The sequence below is a fragment of the Molothrus ater genome, chromosome 10 (genome assembly GCF_012460135.2).
Source record: "Molothrus ater isolate BHLD 08-10-18 breed brown headed cowbird chromosome 10, BPBGC_Mater_1.1, whole genome shotgun sequence".
In the NCBI taxonomy this organism is placed as follows: Eukaryota; Metazoa; Chordata; class Aves; order Passeriformes; family Icteridae; genus Molothrus; species Molothrus ater.
In genome coordinates this window covers 13,999,457-14,018,670 of record NC_050487.2, presented here as the reverse complement: position 1 = coordinate 14,018,670, position 19,214 = coordinate 13,999,457, and the positions used below count along the sequence as shown (strand labels likewise).

At 47.3% G+C, this 19,214-nt stretch overlaps 3 protein-coding genes across 4 annotated transcripts; all 3 read left to right on the top strand.

The window, feature by feature from the left end:
• Positions 1–3,499: 3,499 nt before the first annotated feature.
• On the top strand, positions 3,500–4,685 carry LOC118690309 (protein crumbs-like). The gene is made up of 3 exons (XM_036389129.2): positions 3,500–3,622; positions 3,977–4,088; positions 4,427–4,685. Exons 1-3 carry the CDS (start codon positions 3,505–3,507, stop codon positions 4,578–4,580), a joined length of 384 nt encoding a protein of 127 aa, XP_036245022.1. The 5' UTR covers positions 3,500–3,504; the 3' UTR covers positions 4,581–4,685.
• Positions 4,686–7,321: 2,636 nt separating this feature from the next.
• Positions 7,322–12,160, top strand: LOC118690101 (phospholipase A and acyltransferase 1-like). 2 transcript variants are annotated; one of them, XM_036388815.2, is made up of 5 exons: positions 7,322–7,435; positions 7,867–8,077; positions 8,275–8,543; positions 11,286–11,642; positions 12,074–12,160. In XM_036388815.2, exons 2-5 carry the CDS (start codon positions 7,960–7,962, stop codon positions 12,149–12,151), a joined length of 822 nt encoding a protein of 273 aa, XP_036244708.1. In that variant the 5' UTR covers positions 7,322–7,435; positions 7,867–7,959; the 3' UTR covers positions 12,152–12,160. The 2 variants fall into 2 exon arrangements, with proteins under 2 accessions (XP_036244708.1, XP_036244709.1); XM_036388816.2 differs by lacking the exons at positions 11,286–11,642; positions 12,074–12,160 and adding an exon at positions 8,932–10,595.
• A 6-nt stretch (positions 12,161–12,166) lies between these two features.
• Positions 12,167–13,398, top strand: LOC118690102 (phospholipase A and acyltransferase 1-like). The gene is made up of 3 exons (XM_036388817.2): positions 12,167–12,278; positions 12,474–12,742; positions 13,121–13,398. The coding sequence occupies exons 1-3, from the start codon at positions 12,167–12,169 to the stop codon at positions 13,226–13,228; spliced, it is 489 nt and encodes a 162-aa protein (XP_036244710.1). The 3' UTR covers positions 13,229–13,398.
• The last annotated feature ends 5,816 nt before the right edge of the window (positions 13,399–19,214 follow it).

Sequence of the window (19,214 nt, the reverse complement as noted above, 5' to 3'; positions counted from 1 at the left end):
TTCTTTCATCTATTCAGTGTTTCACTTCTCTGCTAGTTCTACAAAGTAGCTTTCCTCTTTTCCCACCCAGATAAAGCAGCAGTGTTAAGCCTGGAATTTCCAATGTGCTTACAGTTCTCATCCACATTCAGTGAGACTTTAGAACCTGGGTCTATTGGGTAGCAGTTCTAGCTTCATAAAATTTGTATTGTGCCATAGCCAAAGGCTGAAGCTGACAGTGACACTTATGAATTTTTCATGGAGAAGTGCAAAAACCAAATTAGTGAAGATTAACTAACCTGATATCTTCAAGAAAGTTCCCTCTGCTGTGTTTCAAGGTTGCTCTGCCTCCTACATATACAATTCCAACACACCTAATTCTGAGCTGTATTCATCCCCACATTCATCTTTCATGCTTCATCCATCATCAGTCACAACTTTGCCAAGTAGCTGCCAGTTTTCTTTAGTTACATAGCTGTGCCTAATATTTAAAGACATAGATAATGCTCACCCCAAAGTCCCTCTTATCTGGGAGAAGAATGTTACAGTACTTTAAGCCAAATAAAGTGGACCACTATCCATATTCTTAACACAAGCCTACTTTTCTCCTCACTCTAGAATTTGGTTGGGCATCCTGCTCTACCTGCTTAGTGGTAGCCTTGATTCTTCTGAGGTCCTGAATATTTGCTGATTCCATTCATCTTGGATCTCAGTGCCTCTGAAAATCAGCCCGTGAATACTCAAATGATGAGCAAAACTGAGAAAGTAGTACTGGCAGACAAACACTGGATAAAACAGAATTCTGTGTCAACATTCAAGGCAGATGGACATGGGGAGGGTACTCATGTATTGAAAGAGGCACGTAGTTCAGCTGTAAGACTTAGCAGGACTAAAAAGTGCTTTATAAGCAACATGTATCCTGTAACAGAAGCAGAGGGCAAAGAAGAACTTACTGTGTTAAGTCAGGTAACTGTTTATTACTTTATTAGATTGCATAAGAGGAAAACTTTGAATTTAGGGTCACGGTTTAGTAGTGAGCCTGGTAGAGTTAGGTTAAAGGTTGGGCTTGATGATCTTAGAGGCCTTTTCCAACTTTAATGATGATATGATCCTATTTGGACACCTCACATAGCAGCAGCAGCTGCACAACAAATGACCTGATCTTTCCAATCACGTGCTTGGGGTATTCCTCTGTTTCCTGTCAGCCAGATAGTTTTGTTGGAAAACAAAACTAACTCAGAGTCAGGCAGAAAAGCAGATGAAAACCACCAATAACAAATATACTGGGAATTAATGTTTTCTCATGTTGCTCATAGGAGCTGCCTGTTTGATAACTGTGTGGAAGGAGATGAGATCTTGTGTCGCAGTCTGGAGGAATATGTGCTGGCTTGTCAGCAGCAGGGAGTCAGCATGGATGGCTGGAGGCAACAGACAGACTGTGGTAAGCACAGGAAGAAACAGAAAGTAGAGATTCTACCTACAGGACTCAAAATCTGAAGTTTAAGCCTTTTCCTTTATCATATCTTCTCAGGGAATAAAAACATGTTGATTCACACTTCACTCACTCGTTCACAATTAAGCACACTTGTTTTTCTGACCTCTCCTCTGTGTCCTATGCTGACTTTTGCATTTAAACCCCAGCTTTGAGAGATACTTGGGAAATCAGAGCTGTCAACTCCCTGCCATCAGAAGTTTTGTGAGTGAAAAGATGTCCCCATTCCAAATAGGACAAAAAGTTTCAATTTTGGAGACCCTCACAAGCTACAAATCTGAAGGCAAAACATTGCATTTCACACTCTCTTTAAATCTACAAAATATTCAAATTATCTTTTTCAAGATTAAAAAAAAAGATTCAACTGAAAACTCAAAACTCTCAGACTAAAAAAATGCTGAAATAAGACTTATAATCATCTCAATTTTTTCTTATTTTTCCTCATTTTATATTTAAATTTGGAGATTCATCAAACCATGTTTTCCCTGTGTCTGCTATGGTTATATGACTTTGTATTTCTGGTGAAACAAAGTTCCCACAGTTGTGGAACAACTCTGGCACTTGCAGGGATGGCAACCCTGAATGTGTGAGAAGTTGTTTTGAGAGCAGTGTATACCAGGAACAAGAGCGCAGTATACAAATAGCTTGGATGATGCATTTCCTGACTTTGGAGTGCTTTACTTACAACTTCAGAGCTATTATATATGCATGCACATCTTTGTGTGTATTTATCATATTGCCTCCTACACAATGGATCAGAAAGGGAATTCTGTAAGGAAGTAACACACAGCAGCCTGGTATAACTGGACTCCTTATTTTTACAGGTATGTCATGTCCTCCCAACAGCAAGTACAGCTCGTGCATGTCTGCATGTCCAGCATCCTGCAACGACCTGACCAGCCCCTCTGAGTGTGAATCACCCTGTGTTGAAGGCTGTGAATGTCTCCCTGGTTATGTTCTTAGTGGCTTTGAATGTGTGCCTTACAAACAGTGTGGCTGCACATACCTTAACAAATACTATGAGGTACGGTCTCTCTGTGGGTCAGACAGCTCCCACTAAACAGTATTTTCTCTTGTTAGTTATTTTGACCATCTTTGTATAATCCTCAGCATATAATTTTGCAGTAGAAACATTAGAAACAAAGAGAAATTGTTTAATAAAATCCTGGTTTCTGGAGAAAGGGAAGAAGAGGTCAAGATCTCTTGGTCTCTCTCTGAAATTCTGAAGTGGCAGACAGCATTTCCACATTGCCTTGGAGGTATGATGTGGTTCATCTGCCACTCATCCCAAGCAACAGTTGCCTATTTTTGGTTGCACGTGTACCCTGCCTGGGGATAGGATCACATGCCCCAAACTCTTCTTTTGCTTTCTTTCTTGAGCCATCCTCAAGTTTCAGAGAGCTGCATTAATAAGCTTCTTGCTTTGTTTTTTTTTTTACAAACTACTTTAAAAAATCAATCTGCTCTATTGCCATTCATCAGGAAAGCATCAGAGAGAGCATAATGAAGGTTCCAGGCCTACATTCATGTTTTTTCTGGCTGATTTTATTTGATCTTTTTTAACATCTAACTCCTGTTTTTTCAGATTGGAGAAATATTCACCACTGATGACTGCTCTCAGAAATGCCAGTGCACAGAAAGCTCCACTGTTTTCTGCTCTGATGAAGTGTGTGGGTCTGGAGAAATCTGTGACATTTCAAACTACACTCGTGGATGCTACAGGAGTGAGTCAACCACTATCACATTGTCTTTGATGCTATGAAGTCTTGACTAATTTTAAAGAGCATCATTGGGTTAGGGATAGTTGCAAGAGAGAGTGTACAGAAGAAAACCATGCAAGGCATCTTGCTCTGTTGTTTCACTGGAGAAACAGTGTTTCTTTCCCTTATTCATGTTGACAGATACAAGAAACATGCTAAAATACAGGGGATGTGCAGCATTAGGAGTCAGCGTAATCTAAGCAAGAACAATTCTCTTCAGGTTGGATTGTCTGAGAGTCAAGTGTTTCTCCTTTTTTCCCAGGTGGCCCATGTATGCCAAATCCTTGTAAGAATGATGGCATTTGCTCTGAAACTTCCAACAGCACCTCCCTCCACTTCTGTGAATGTTCAGAACTCTACACAGGACCAAACTGTGAGGCTGAAAAAATAGGTAATAAAACTATTCTGTATTTCTCTGTCTGCATTAAACACATAATTTTCAAAAATGGATGTTGTTGTGGAGAAGAACTGGGCTCGCTCTTCATTTTCATGATGTAGGTTAGTAACCCAGTGCGTGAGAGCCTGTGGTCCTCCAAGCAGAGAGAAGGGTCAGAAATCCACTGGAGAGGTACCAGAAAGCAGGACAGCAGGGCTTGGTACAGCACACAGGACCTGGGTCTGACACCATTCCAGAAAGCCACAGAGAACACAAAAAATAACAAACAGACAGAAAAGGGTGGAGAAAAACCATTTCTGTTCACAGCATGGTTAGCTTTCAGTGACAGGGCTCTTGTTTGTTCTTCAGCTGAAGACCCTGCCACAGAGGATTCAGACCACACCATTGCCATTGTCATCGGAGTTGTGGCAGGAGTAGCTGTTATTGTCATTCTCATCTCCTCTACAGTGTACCTGTTCAGGTAAGGCTTTTCCCAGCTTTGCTACATTCAGCAAAGACACCTCTTTTAGCACCTGTAAACCTCAAAACTCTCATCAGTGACATACCTGCAAGAGCAGAAAGGAGCCACGGCATTGGGGATCTCTTCTGAGGAATGTGAGGGAAAACTTAACTTTTTTTATCAGGAGTGAACACATTCCATTTCTTTTACACAGGGCATATGCATCCCTTATCATAAAACTCTAGCTTCTCCAAAACCCAGTTCTGTTCATGCTCACAGCATTGTTTGATCTCTCACTATAAATAAGAATTGAAATTAAAATAGGTTGTTCTTTTCTTTTTTTTTTCCCCATTGTACAGAAGGAAGAGAAAGATGGATACAGTTGTTGTAACAAGGGATTCTTCTTTGAAAGGGTCCAGGGACAAATTGGATGCCAGAGTACGTGAGCAAGATTATGGCTGCATTGTGAACAGTGCATTTGATCAAAATGAATCCCCAAATGCACCTCTATAGTTAACAATATTATTCCTAATAATTTGTCATACTTTTTACTCTGTATTTTAATCATATTTCTAATATTTTGAGAAGAAATAATAATAAATTTATCATTGCATTTGTTGAAAACCTTTGTAATTGTTCATTTAAAATAGCTCTCAGATCTTACATTGTACGCCCAAAATGAAATATGTTCTAAGTGACGGAGGAGACTGTTGTCTTCAAAGGAAGTTTGAAAAGCATAAATTCCAGACAGACCTTGATGGCACAAATGTGCTGCACAATATGACATCCACACCTCGGAGACATGTACAAACATAGGCTGATGGTCAGAATTCAGACTGAAAGAGAGTAGATAAAGGTTAGATATCTGAAAGCAGGTTTAGGATACATCTTAGAAAGAAATTCCTTACTATGAGGGCAGTGAGGCACTGGAATAGGTTATCCAGAGAAGTTGTGGATGCCCTGTCCCTGAAAGTGTTCAGGACCAGGTTGGACAGAGCTTGGAGCAATCTGGTCTAATGAATGGTGTCCCTGCCCATGGCAGGGGATTGGAATAGGATGATCTTTAGATTCCTTCCAACCCAAACCATTTTATGATTCTATGAACTATTTATAGCATCCCAGGCAGGTCTTCGTGAGATCTTACCCAAATCCTTCCATGGGTAGGGATTAGTTGACCAACATGGACACAGCTCTTTACCCCTCTTCTGGCAAGGCATGTCCAACTGGGGAGAGAAAGAAACAAGACACTGAGCTCACCTGAGGACAGATGTAATAAAAAGGATGAGCTCCATTCTCCTCTTAGAGTGAAGGGGACAAGAAGCAGGCTTGTCATCAGTCCCCAGTCTGTGGGGACTAAATAAGAGCATAACTTAACAAAAACTTTCTGAAGAATGAGATTGTGTCATAATGTCTCCACGGGCGTCTTTGCAAACTCAGAAGCTGCCACACTGATGAATGTGAGAGGAGCTCTGCATCAACTCAGTCCCAGACCATACCTAGGGCTCCCCTACATCAGGAGACCAAAGGTATTTGCAGCAATGCCTACCTACATGCTGTGTGTGAGACCCACCCCATGACAGACCACTCACAAAGCTCAGGGACTGAAGCATTGCCTGAGCTTTGTCCAAGCCCAGAACAGATTAGCAGGGCTATGAGTGGAGCTTTGAGACATAAAGCTCAAGCTGTTGTTTTGTTGTTGCACCATGATTAATTCATTTTAAGGATCCAGATGTTTGAGACTCTGCTATGGCAAACCTGGGGCTGTGCAGGTGAGAAAACTTTGGATGTGTGAGTGTGAAGTGTACAGGGAGTCAAGGGCGGCACCTCAAAGGGACTCTGACAGGGCCTCAATCCCAGCTCAAATGCAGCAAGTGAGACTGCCAGAGTGGGTCCTGGATGGTTGCACAGGAGGGTTTCCTTAACAGGACTTGCTGTTTTTTCTTCTGTAATGCTTATTATTATTTAATTGCCCTTTTTCCTTTCCCTTGTGTCCCTAAACCCATGTGTACTGTTAGCCAGAGAAGTATTTGCAGTCTCCGTGGTGAGTTAGGTTATTCTGGGCTATTCAAGAGCACAGCAGCTGTCCATACACACAGGCTACATCTATTTTGGAAAGAGTATGAATAGAAAGGGCCTTTCAACCTCATTACACAATGACAATGAATCAGTGAGAGAAGCCTACTCGTGCACAAATGAACTGTCAACTTTATGCTGGAATTTCACTGTGTTTATAATACCATCTTTGCTGCCTGTTCAGTGGCAGTTTCTATTGCACTCTCGTGCCTGCCACAGCACGATTCTGTGACTGCCAAGCAGTGCTGACCACACTCACCTCCCTTTGCCCTGGGTGGGAGCACAGGCCAGTCCCCTCCCCTGCAGGATCCCAGCCCAGGCTCCCCCAAGCAACAGGACCCTCCTGTGCCCAGGTAAAGCAGATCTCTGGGTTTCCATGTATTTGTTTGGGGTTTTTTCCACACCACAAGAATTGCCTCGGTGATTAAATTTCCAGTGCAAATCTTTGCAAACAGATCAGATTTAAAGAAGGGGATGATACAGAAAGCAGAACTGTTGTACAATGCTCCTCTGAATTAACCATGTCACTGGAAGACAGAAAGATGGCAAATCTTCCACTGCTCTCATCTTTTATATCAACCAGCTTGCTTGCCTGACTTCTGAAATGCAAGGCTTTAAATACTCCTTAGTTCAACTTACCCAGAGGACACTTTTCTCATTTGTTTTAGCACACTGTGCCAGCAGCAGTAAGGGAGATGGCTGTACAGGCTCAGCTGTGCATATTTCTTGGACCGGGACCTTGGCAGGGCACAATCATGAAATTCCTCTGCTGTCCCAAAGGAAATGCGCAGGCCACGTTATAAAAACACATCCTAAAAATCCCTTTGCCCTAAAATTATTTCACTCAGAGCTCCACCTCCTTTGTTTCTCATCACGGTGAAGAAGTAGAACGGCAGCACCCCATTTTTCTCTCGAAAGGTTTCCTGCTGAGGGGTGCTCACTCACCGCTCGGCCGAGCGGGACCGGACCCACCCTGCGGCTGGAGGGACTCGAGGAGCTGCGGAAGGCTCCGGGAAAGTGGCAATGGCACCTCCTCCTCGGGGACAGGATCGGATGTTCCACTAAACCAGTGGTTTTCGAAACAATCTCGGGAGCGGAGCGTCGGATGGGAGGGACGGTGGGAGGGAGAAGGCGGGGGCGGTGGGACGGGACGAGATGGAAGACGAGAGGGATGGGGTAGCTCTCGGTCAGCGCTGCCCGTGAGCCCGACAGGATCGGAGCGAGCGCCATCTTCATCCTATTTATAGCGGGAGCAGCGGGCCGGGAGCTCGGCCACGGCAGCAGCAGGCGCCGGGGTGAGCGGAGCTCGGGGGATGCGAGCGGGCGTTTCCAGCAGGATGCGGCCCCTCCGGGCTCTGCCGGGCGGCCGGAGGTGCCGCAGGGCCCGGGCACGGCTCGGCACCGGGGCAGCCCCAGGCAGCCGCGTCCCGGCACCGGAGCGGGCCCGGAGCTCCCGGCGGAGCCCCGAGCGGAGCGCGGCCGGGAGGGCAGCGCGGGCACGGCGGGCGGGCGGGCGGGCGGGGGCAGCCGGGCACGGCGGCAGCAGCCGGACCCCGGCCCGGCCCCGGGCGGATGCGCTGCCTGCGAGCGGAGCCGTTCGCTCCCTCGCCCTGCGCCGGCGGCGGCCCCGGCCCCGAGCCGGCTCCGGCCCAGCGAGGCCCCCGCTCCGGCAGCCGCTGCCCTCGGCGCCCGCCACTGACACCCTCCGTGCCTGCGCTCCCGCCAGCTGCCCCTGCACAGCCCTCGCCTGCCCGCTGCGCTCTGCCCTGCGCTCAGCCAGCCCAGCTGCGCCTGCACGGCCTGACTGCACCAGCCCGGCATGGCAGAAGGCAGGCGCGACCCCCAGCCCGGGGACCTGATCGAGATCGACCGGCCAGGTTACCAGCACTGGGCCCTCTACGTTGGGGATGGATATGTCATCAACGTCACACCTGTAGGTAAGGCTTGTGCCGCCTGGCAAGGTGCTGAGTGGATGTTGAGATGCCCCAAGAGCCCTGTCTCCCTCCATGTGCTGCTGCTGGTAGACTCTGTGTGTGTGGATGACCTGTCCAGGAGCAGAGGAAACCCATCTGAGGTTGTGGAGAGGCCAGAGAGGGTCTGCCTGCCTGCCTTATCTCTTCCCTGACTTCCCCAGATGAAGGAGCCCCATCTCTGTTGGTGAGCACCACATCAGTATTCACCAAAAAGGCCAAGGTGAAGAAGCAGCTCCTGAAGGTGGTGGTGGAAAATCATAAATGGCGTGTCAACAACAAGTATGACCGCTCCCGCACTCCTTTCCCTGTGAAGGAGATCATCCGGCGTGCCGAGCAATGGATTGACAGGGAGGTGCCATATGATGTGCTTACCAGCAACTGTGAGCACTTTGTGACAATGCTCCGCTACGGAGAAGGAGTCTCAGACCAGGTGAGTGCCAGGGGTGAGCCCTGGGTGCCTCCCAGAGCAGCTCCTGGCTGCTGGCTGCGAGCCGGGCGCTGGGACACAGCCTGCAGCCTGCAGGGGACAGCCGAGTGCCCGGCGTGGGCTCCAAAGCAGCGCTGCCTCCCCAGAGCCCCTGCCCCTGCAGGGTCCCTGTGCTCTGTCTGCACCTGGCAGTGCCCTCTCACTGAGTGCCACCTCCTGGGGAGACAAACCTGGGTGCTGCCCTTCTGTTTTTGGGGGCCCTAGGAGGTGGGCCTCTCTCTGATTTATTTACCATGATTATCCCTGCCTTTTCTAGATTATCCTGCTGGGTGGGGACTAAACATATGTGCTCCTCATATTTCCAGCCTGTGTTTTACTTTCCCTTTTATAGGTCACAAAAGCAGTAATTGGTACTACAGCAGCTGTAGGAGGTATCATTCTTGCTGGTCTTGCCACCGTTGTTGTGAAGGGCTTGTTTGGGGACTCATCCAAGAGAGAGAGAAAGTACTACTGATGGGCTGTCAGGAAGAGCTCAGAGCAAGGCAGGGGGATCTCCTGGCCACAGCATTCACTGGTCAGCTTTTGATGTTCCTGCTATCAAGGCTTCCTAGCAACTCTGCCACCTTTGCTGTAATCATTAAATAATACTAATATAACAATAAACAATTAATATTTAATTAAATAAATTGTCAGAAATACAAACTTTAATTGCCAAAAGATCTTCTTTTATCTAACTTTGCATCCAAGTTCAACTGTTCAGCCTTGGTTTCTCCTGCTATATCATTAAGAAATAAAAAGTCAGATTGGCATCATTTAAAGTGACCTCTGGCAGCATTAGCCTGGTTGCCATTTCTACTTTTATTTCCTTGCCTGTGATGAGTTTTGTGGTAGTCTGGGCACATTTGCACTGGTGCAGGCTTTTCATCCCTTTTCATCAATTGGTTCCTGTAGGCTTTTTCTGTATATCTGTGATTTTAACCTCAACTTTCCAAAAAAGTCAAAAAAGTACTGTTGAGGGTTTTCCAGCTGAGGGTCAATGTAGGTGGGAAAGCCCTGGCTGCAATGTCTGCAAAGGAGCAGGCAGGGCATGTGCAGTGTCTTGAATCTGTACTTGTGCTGCTTAAACTGAGAAACTCCTGGGAGGTCGGAGGAAGGGTCAGTTTTATAAGCTGTGCCCTTCAGAGTTTCTCAGGAGTGCTCTGGTTTTGGCATGATGGCGTTATGCATGGTTTTTCCCTGCCTACAAAGTGTTTACAAATGTACTGAGCCACACCATTTCCTTGTCACAAAGCTGATTTGTGCATTGTCTTGGAAGAAAACTCTTCAGGCTAAGTGTGCTTTATTGTCCTTTTCCTGGAGCATCTGCCTTGAGTGTTTGGAAGCAGGTTAGCTGCATCCCACCTGTGAGACACAGAGTCTGTGCTGCTTTTCTTACAGGCAACTGCCTGGACTGCAGGGACAGGTGAGAGCAGAAGAGCTGTGTGTGAGAGGCTGGCTGGTTTTGTCTGCTCTGAACAGGTTGTCCAGGTTTAGCCCCAGCCAGCAGCAAAGCACCAGGCAGCCACTTGCTCACTCACTGCCCTGGCAGCCCCATCAGAGAGGGAATCAGAAGATTTGAAATTAAAAACTTGTGGCTTGAGGAAAAGTTGGTTTAGTAGGTAAACCAAAATCTTTGCATGCAACAAAGCAAAACAAGGAATCAATTCATTGCTCTTTTAAACAGCAGTTTTTCAGTGTTTGAAATAGCCAAGGCAAAGTTTCCAGTTGTATTTTGTACTGCCCTTTGTTACTACATCTGAACAAAGTTCTTAGTTTTAACACAGGGAAACACCTTACAATCAAACTGAAACTGAAACTCCTTTCTGGATTCCTGGAAATGGAATCAAAACCTCTGTCATGGCTATCTATTGAGGTGGTTATACAGAACTTCTGAACTTTCCTGCTCTCAGAGCATTCTCTCTGCATACCCTGACAAGTGAGCACCGTGTGAGGGCAGCATATGGACCTCTCACATCTCTACTTCATCCTACAATAAAGAGAATTGGCATTATTTTATCTGGGGAATTGTCTTGCTGTTTGTAAAAGCTGCAACATTTCACAGAATGCAGAAGTTGGCAGTTGTACCAGGCATCTTTTGCAGTCAGGGTGATGTTGTTCATTGTGGGATGCCTTTCCTTGAGCCTGGTGGGTGCATTGACAGGATTTGGTGGAACACTGCCCAAACCATAAGGTGAGAGTGTGAGGAGGAGCAGCAAAATCCATCAGTTGCTACATTGTGCACTTCTGAGCCTTTCTAGGAAATACTGGCAAGACCTGAGACCTGCTCAAGTTGCCATGGAGTAGAGTCAAGGCTATTCTTTTCCCAACAGCTGAGAGAACTCTCATTTCCTGTGCTGCGGGGCACACCCAGCACAGGCACAGTGAGTCCCTAAAAAGAATGGAATTTGTAGGACATTAAACAATCTGAATCTAGTGCACATCAGAGGATGAAAACCTGGGCTGATTCAGTACAAGACAGGGAAGCCCTAGCATTGTGCAGCCCTGAGCCTGGCTCAAGGGCCTCACCTGGTCCTCTTCATTCTATTTGTAGGTGGGATAATGTAAATCGAATCCATCAAGTTGTTGCTGCAAAGTTTTTGCATTTACACAAGGCCATTTGCACTGGCCATTTACATCCTCTCTGGGTTTGGTTGACTGGCACACAAGCCAGACTATAAACCTGATCCTGAAGCTGCTCTTTTACAGATGATATCCTGCCACTTGTACAGAAGCGGTGTCAGGGTTGTTTCCTGCCGTGGAACAGAAGCACCCCTTGAGGGCAGGGGCATCTGGCAGAGAGGAGGTGGCCCAACTTTCATGGTGGCAGGACCAGAAGCGGTGGTTTTGGCAACAACAACCAAGCTTTTTTATCCAGCGGTGGTTTTGGCAGCAACCTCGAGAGCAGAGCCTGGAGCAGGCGGCGGGTGTGCCCCGACGGGCTGGCTCCGGGCCAAAGCCGGCAGCGAGCCCTGCGAGTTACACCCACGCGCCCGGTGCTCCCTATTTATAGCGGGTAGAGGGGACTTTGAGCAGGGCCACGGCAGCAGCGGGACAGATGCTGAGGTGAGCGGAGCTCGGGGGATGCGAGCGGGCGTTTCCAGCAGGATGCGGCCCCTCCGGGCTCTGCCGGGCGGCCGGAGGTGCCGCAGGGCCCGGGCACGGCTCGGCACCGGGGCAGCCCCGGGCAGCCGCGTCCCGGCACCGGAGCGGGCCCGGAGCTCCCGGCGGAGCCCCGAGCGGAGCGCGGCCGGGAGGGCAGCGCGGGCACGGCGGGCGGGCGGGCGGGCGGGGGCAGCCGGGCACGGCGGCAGCAGCCGGACCCCGGCCCGGCCCCGGACGGATGCGCTGCCTGCGAGCGGGGCCGTTCGCTCCCTCGCCCTGCGCCGGCGGCGGCCCCGGCCCCGAGCCGGCTCCGGCCCAGCGAGGCCCCCGCTCCGGCAGCCGCTGCCCTCGGCGCCCGCCACTGACACCCTCCGTGCCTGCGCTCCCGCCAGCTGCCCCTGCACAGCCCTCGCCTGCCCGCTGCGCTCTGCCCTGCGCTCAGCCAGCCCAGCTGCGCCTGCACGGCCTGACTGCACCAGCCCGGCATGGGACAGGACAATTGCAAACCCGAGCCTGGAGACCTGATCGAGATCGACCGGCCACTTTACCAGCACTGGGCCCTCTACGTGGGGTATGGATATGTCATTCATGTGACAGGTAAGGCTTGTGCCGCCTGGCAAGGTGCTGAGTGGATGTTGAGATGCCCCAGGAGCCCTGTCTCCCTCCATGGGCTGTGGGTGGATGCTGTGTGTGTAGCTGACCTTTCCAGGAGCAGGCAGAAACCCATCTAAAGTCCTGGAGGGGCCAGAGAGGGTCTGCCTGACTGCCTTATCTCCTCCTTGGGTTTCGCAGATGAAGAAGCCTCATCCGTTTTGCTTAGCAGCTCATCAATACGTGCCACAAGAGCCAAGGTGAAGAAGCAGCTCCTGAAGGATGTGGTGAAAAATCATAAATGGCGTGTCAACAACAAGTATGACCAGTTCCGCACTCCTTTCCCTGTGGAGGAGATCATCCGGCGTGCCGAGCTATGCATTGACAGGGAGGTGCCATATGATGTGCTTACCAGCAACTGTGAGCACTTTGTGACAATGCTCCGCTACGGAGACGGAGTCTCAGACCAGGTGAGTGCCAGGGGTGAGCCCCGGGTGCCTCCCAGAGCAGCTCCTGGCTGCTGGCTGTGAGCCGGGCGCTGGGACACAGCCTGCAGCCTGCAGGGGACAGCCGAGTGCCCGGCGTGGGCTCCAAAGCAGCGCTGCCTCCCCAGAGCCCCTGCCCCTGCAGGGTCCCTGTGCTCTGTCTGCACCTGGCAGTGCCCTCTCACTGAGTGCCACCTCCTGGGGGGACAAACCTGGGTGCTGCCCCTTCTGCTAATGGAGCACATGGCTCTCACTGATTTATTACCCTGAATATCCCCGCCTTTTCTAGATTATCATCCTAGAGCGTTGTAAATATAAATGCCCTTCACGTTTCCAAAACCTGTCTTGTTTTCCATTTTATAGGCCAGAAAAGCAGCTGCTGGCAGTGCTCTAGCAGCTGTTGGAAGTATCATTCTTGCTGGAGCTGCTCTTGTTGGGATGGCATTGTCTGAGAGCACATCCAGGAGATAGTGCTACTGATGGGCTCTCGGGAAGGGCTCAGAGCAAGTCAGGCAGAGTCCCTGGGCACAGCGGTCACTGGCCAGCTTTACAACACCTGCCATCAAGGCTTCCTTGCAACTGTGCCAACCTTACTGTAAACAATAAACAATCCTTAATAAAATGGCTGCAATACAAAATCATATTGTCCTAAAATCCTCTTTTATCTGAATATAGTTTTGTGTGCAAGTTCAGCAGTACAGCCTTGCTTCTCCCTGCTATCCCATTGAGAAACAAAGTCAGTGATTTACAGGCATGCTCTAATTTTGGCATGATGGAGTTTTACTCACTTTTGCCCTGCCTATAAAGTGTACTTTTCCCAGGCTCTTCTGACTCCCTTTGGGAGCAGCAGACCTCCCAGTGTGGGGAGGTCTGACAGGAAAACCCAGTGAGGTCTCTCTCTATCAGCTGTTTGTTCCACTGTACCGTTGAAGTTTTCTCCCATTACCCTGTAAGTGCAGTGGTTGCTGGCATTGGACCTGAATAAGCATGCCAGGAGATTTTTATGGTCCCTTCCAATCCAACCCATTCTAGGATTCTGCTCTTTCAGCTTCTAAAAAAACATTGAGGCTTAAAGAATTGCAAGGACAGCAAGGGGACTTTGCCTGCCAGAGCTGGGGCAAAGTCATTTCAGTGACCAAATGTTGATTCCAATGCATTCACAGTCCCAGCACCAGATCAATCTTCCCCCAGCCAGCAGGAAGGCAAAGCCAGGGTCCCTGCAGTGCTGGGGGTGAAGGATGTGAAGAATGAGCTGTGCAGCACCTATGCTTCATCTCCCAGTGTACTTGAGCCACACCATTTCCTTGTCACAAAGCTGATGTGTGCATTGTCTTGGAAGAAAACTCTTCAGGCTAAGTGTGCTTTATTGTCCTTTTCCTGGAGCATCTGCCTTGAGTGTTTGGAAGCAGGTTAGCTGCATCCCACCTGTGAGACACAGAGTCTGTGCTGCTTTTCTTACAGGCAACTGCCTGGACTGCAGGGACAGGTGAGAGCAGAAGAGCTGTGTGTGAGAGGCTGGCTGGTTTTGTCTGCTCTGAACAGGTTGTCCAGGTTTAGCCCCAGCCAGCAGCAAAGCACCAGGCAGCCACTTGCTCACTCACTGCCCTGGCAGCCCCATCAGGGAGGGAATCAGAAGAGTTGAAGTGAAAACTTTGAAGCTTGAGAAAAAGCAAAATAATTAATTCTTTGCTTTTGTTAAACATAAGTTTTTCAATGTTTGAAATCATCAAGCCGAGAATTCCTGTTGTTTTTCTGCTATCCTTTGTTATTACATCCTTCCCAATTTTTTTTTTTAGTTTTAATACAGGAAAACATGATATAACCAAACTGAAACTGAAACTCCTTTCTGGATTCCTGGAAATGCAATCAAAACTTTTTTTGCAGCTATACCAGTCAGGTGGTTTTACAGCTGGCAATGAGTACAGTCAAGGCTGTTCTTTTCTCAAAAGTTGAAAAAAATATCAATGTATGTGCTCTGAGGCACAGCCAGGACTGATGCAGCCCCTCCCTAAATGGAGAGGCTTTTGCAGGGATGTCAGCCATGTGAATCTGGTTCACATCAGAACATGAAAACTTGGGCTGAAGCCGCAGCATCGTGCAGCCCTGAGCCTGGCTGTAGGGTCTCACCTCACTCTCTTTACTGTGTTTGCAGGTGGGTTCACATAAATCTAATCTGTTACAGCCTAAATTGCTGCTAGTAAAGTCCAGGGTGAAGAAGCAAAAAAGACTTTTGCATAATATCCATAGATGTATAATTCAGTGAGATGTTCTGCTCTCAGACCCACACCCCCCCAAGGTCCCACTCTCCCCCACAGGGGCCTCCCAGCTGACCTTGGTCTCCGGGCAGTATCAAGGTGAGGCCCAATCAGGGAAAAGGGAGGGAGAGCCTCAGGAGCACCTATGTTCAGGCATAGCAATAGGGGAAGCAGCCAATGGGTTGTAACTTAGGAGAAGCCCCTCCAGGGCCTTCACAACTCCCCATTTTTTACATTATTAAGAAAGCTTTTCTGAAGGATCAACTGAATTAACTCAAAATGACAAAAACAATCAAAAGCGCCTATAAGACAATTTTCAAAATGTAAACAATTCTGAGTCCCCAGTGTCCAAACAGACTTTTTGGGGTGTCTTAGAGCTGGCAGGAGGGATGTGGGGTTTTCTTAGCATGGTTCTTCAGGAAACTGAGTCAGGAGAAAGTTTCTTCAGCAGGGGCTGTTTCTCTGTCTCCTGTGGTAAAGTGGTCAGCTGTGATAGACTCTGCACAAGGTAGTGTAGGTGGTGGTGTGCCTGTTGGGAACTCCAAATAGAAATCATTACTTTAAGAAAAAATGGTTACTTTAGGGAAACTTTTCTTTCTTTCCCTCCTAATCACGCTCCCTCTGGTATTACAAAGGAACTCTGGGGAAGGGGATTAGTGGAGGGAGACCATGGGAGAAGGGAATGGGTGGTAGGAATTTGTGGGAACATAAAAAAGGGGTAATAGGACAATGGAAAGGAAAAGGAGAAAGTGGGCGGTGGGCAGGAAGGCCACAGGAATTGGGGAAGGGTATTAGAAGAAGTGGGACTTATCAGACTGGAAGGTTCTTTCATTATCGACATGGGCTTTTGGATGCAGGACAGCTCGCCCGTGTTCTGTGCTCTTCTTGCTTTTAGACTGTTGCTGGGGCTTGATGGCTGTTGGTTTTGGGTTCTATTTCTTTGGTAGGAGTGTGGAAGACTTCTATGATGTGGATAATATCTCACAGGTTTGTAGTCTGGTGCATGTTTACTACCTTGCACTGGACTCCACCAGGTCCTGTCACATCGGCTGCTTGGGGGCCTTTTCTTCCTTGTATTATATTAAATTCCACAATTTCTCCATCTCCTAGACTGTGGAGGTATTTCTTGGGATTATTCTTTTTTATAGCAGACAGATGAACCAACACATCTTCTTTGTTATCATTCTGGGTTATGAAATCGGTTGTCTTTCTTGCATTGAGGAATTCTTCACCTCTTTGCAGGTCAGTGACACCTAAAATAACAGAACACAGAGCCACAGATCACTGGTCCTGTGTTTGCCTGGGATTATTTTGAGATATTCAGTGAATCACAGGAGTGACCTGAGTTTCAAATTTGCAGACAAATTTGAGTACAAGCCTATAATATTCTTGATAGACAAAAAAGAAAAGCCTGTGCTTATTGCAGCAAGAGGACAGAAGCCTTGGCTTGAGTATTAACATCAATTATCCTTAATAACAGTAATTTCCATGTCCACAGTGAGCTTTGCACTGCTAAGATTTAAAGCCTTTACAAGCTGGCTCAGTAACTCAATGCTGAATTTACAAGGCAGTAAGTTAGGAGGAGATGTAGGAACTTGTGCAGCACAACACACTTGATGTGACACAGGCAATTACTGTGATCCTACATCTGCTCTGGATATTTTGACATATCAATATTACTTATGCACTAAATCTTCAGCAGATGCAAGTCAGCTAAGAGATACACAGCAGCTGAACTTCAGGCTGTGTATCTTTCTAGTTGCTGGGCTCTGTGCATCTTTAACTTACAAGCAATGAAAACTTGTTTGTAGAATTAACTAATGACATTTAATGAGCCCAAGGCTTGTTTGTGGGAGGAATCACATATATGCAGTTGCAGTGGGGCCAGTGGAAATCCTTTTAGGATTTCAGCTCCAACATAAGCTCTGATTAAAGTTTTGATTAAGGTCAAAACCACTATAAAGTTGCGCTTTTTGTATGACTGTAGAAACTCCACATGAGTGTTTTGTCTGCAAATATTTCTGGTAGTACTTTCATGTACATGTTGTACTGCTCCTCCCTGATCTTCTGTAAAACAATGGCTATTCTCCACAGCCCAGAAGAAAATGAGAATTGAGGTAGGATTGCAATTCCTTCCACAGGAAACCAGAAGAGGTCAGGAAGGTGAGATATTTTCTGGATCATTGATTACCCAAACTAATTCCATCCTGAACTTTGCATCTTTCTTGATAAAGTGAATTATTAATAACAGGTGACTGTTTTGTTTTTGACAAACTCACATTCTCTGTCTTCTAGCTGTGTAATCAGACCACTGATTTCAAGTTTATGAACCATCGTCTCAACAACTGGCATCTCAGCATACTCCTCAGGAATCTTTATATCTCAGGTGTTTTTCTTTATATTTCACTTGTTTTCCAGTGTTTGTCCCAGCCTTTCTCTTAATAAACACATATTAATGCAATATTTCTAAATCTACAGTCCTGGAAAACTGGAAACTGAAATTTGATGAGTTACAGTGACATTGTCATGGGAACAGAGCAGCCTGTGAAACAAGACTGATTTCATTGTTGCCATAGCACAGTCTTCCTGGTGTTGTTACAAGAAATCCTGCTCCTTCTGCTTGGAAGAAGCTGGTTGGGTATAGATTTTCAGCTGTCAGAACACAGAGCTTCTCAAGGGCCTTTGAAGGTGAAGACCATAGTGTGGTCTGATTATTTTTCAGCAAGCAACAACCAGAATCTCCCTCCCCTGCCTTAGACTCCAGTGTTTCCAATTCAAATTAAGAGAGCAAATGCAGGCAGCCCTAAGTCACTCAAAACCCTTTCAGATCCAGGGGATTTCCCTGAATGTCCTTATCCAAAACAACCAGTATGTGACAGGTCTCCATGCCTTCACATACAGCTCCCCAGGCAGAGGATGGAAACCTAGGGATTTTCTGAAACTTGAATATTGAAAGCATATTGTTGGTGGGACTGCTTTTAAGAGGGCCAAATAGTACTCAATGATTAATTCTCATGAGTTTATCTTGATGTGAAGTAACTGAGATGGAAGAACACTCTGGTGGGCTATGACAGGAATCTTATTTAGCAACTGCTGTGTGAGAAGAAACCACGCTATTGGAGAGGAAACAACTCACAACAGGGTTCTCAAAATATCCTGGTGATGTGCCCTTGGAGAAGGGTTGTGAGGCTGCAGTGTGGAAAGGGAGTGCATCTGCTTGGGCTGGTGCTGCTCACTCACAGGGCTGGACAAGCACTGCTAGCCTGCTCCCAGGCATCCTGGAGCAGTTTGAAAGCCACAAGGAGCCCCAGCTTCACTTCCAGATGTAGATTTTATATTTGCATAGCCACAGGCACTTTGTCCCTCCCACCTTGGTGTTAAAAATGGGTAAGTTGATTAGACCCTTTTGACACTATGCCTCAGCATAACTCAGAGATTCATGCCCCAGACTCTTTCTGTGAAAGAAACTTCTTTCTGTTTCTTTCTTTTGTCTTTCAGCCCAGCCTTGAGGTTTGTTCCCTCCTGGGCATGCAGTTCAGACTGAAGACACTCAAGGCTGGGCTGGGTGAAGACACTGTAATGTCATAATGGAAGTTAATTCCCCCCTAAGGAGCTGCTGGCTGACAAGGTGTGTCTGCCAGACCACAACACGGCCCATCACCATTTAGTCTGGCCCGTTAAGGAGAACTTTAAATAGGTGTATTTATGTTTGATCACCACTAGCATCCCCTGTTACTAGCACAGGCATGGTGAAATTAATCTGGAAGCAAGCAGCTCTATTACAAAGCACAATGAATCCAGGACCTGTTGTGCCTCTGGGCCATCAAAGCCTCTTCTGTTTCCAGCACATTATACCTTGTTCTCAGCCTGATCATAATAGGCTTATTAATTAATTAATACTTCAGAGACACTGTGAAGCTGCTAAACATCACATAAAACCAACAAATATTTATATCTTATTAAACATAAAATAGGATATTTTGTAAGTAGAATTAAATTCCTTTACTGCTCACAGTTTTAAGCTTAGCTGACAGCTAGTCTTACAATACATTTAAAAATGTGAACATTTAGGAAAGGGTAATTATGCAAATAGACTAATGAGATCCATGCACACAGCAGTAGCTCCTCCTCGTGTTCTTGGCAAGAGATTACCAGCACCTTCTGAGCTGGATGCACATTGGACACGTCTACAAAAAGAGCTT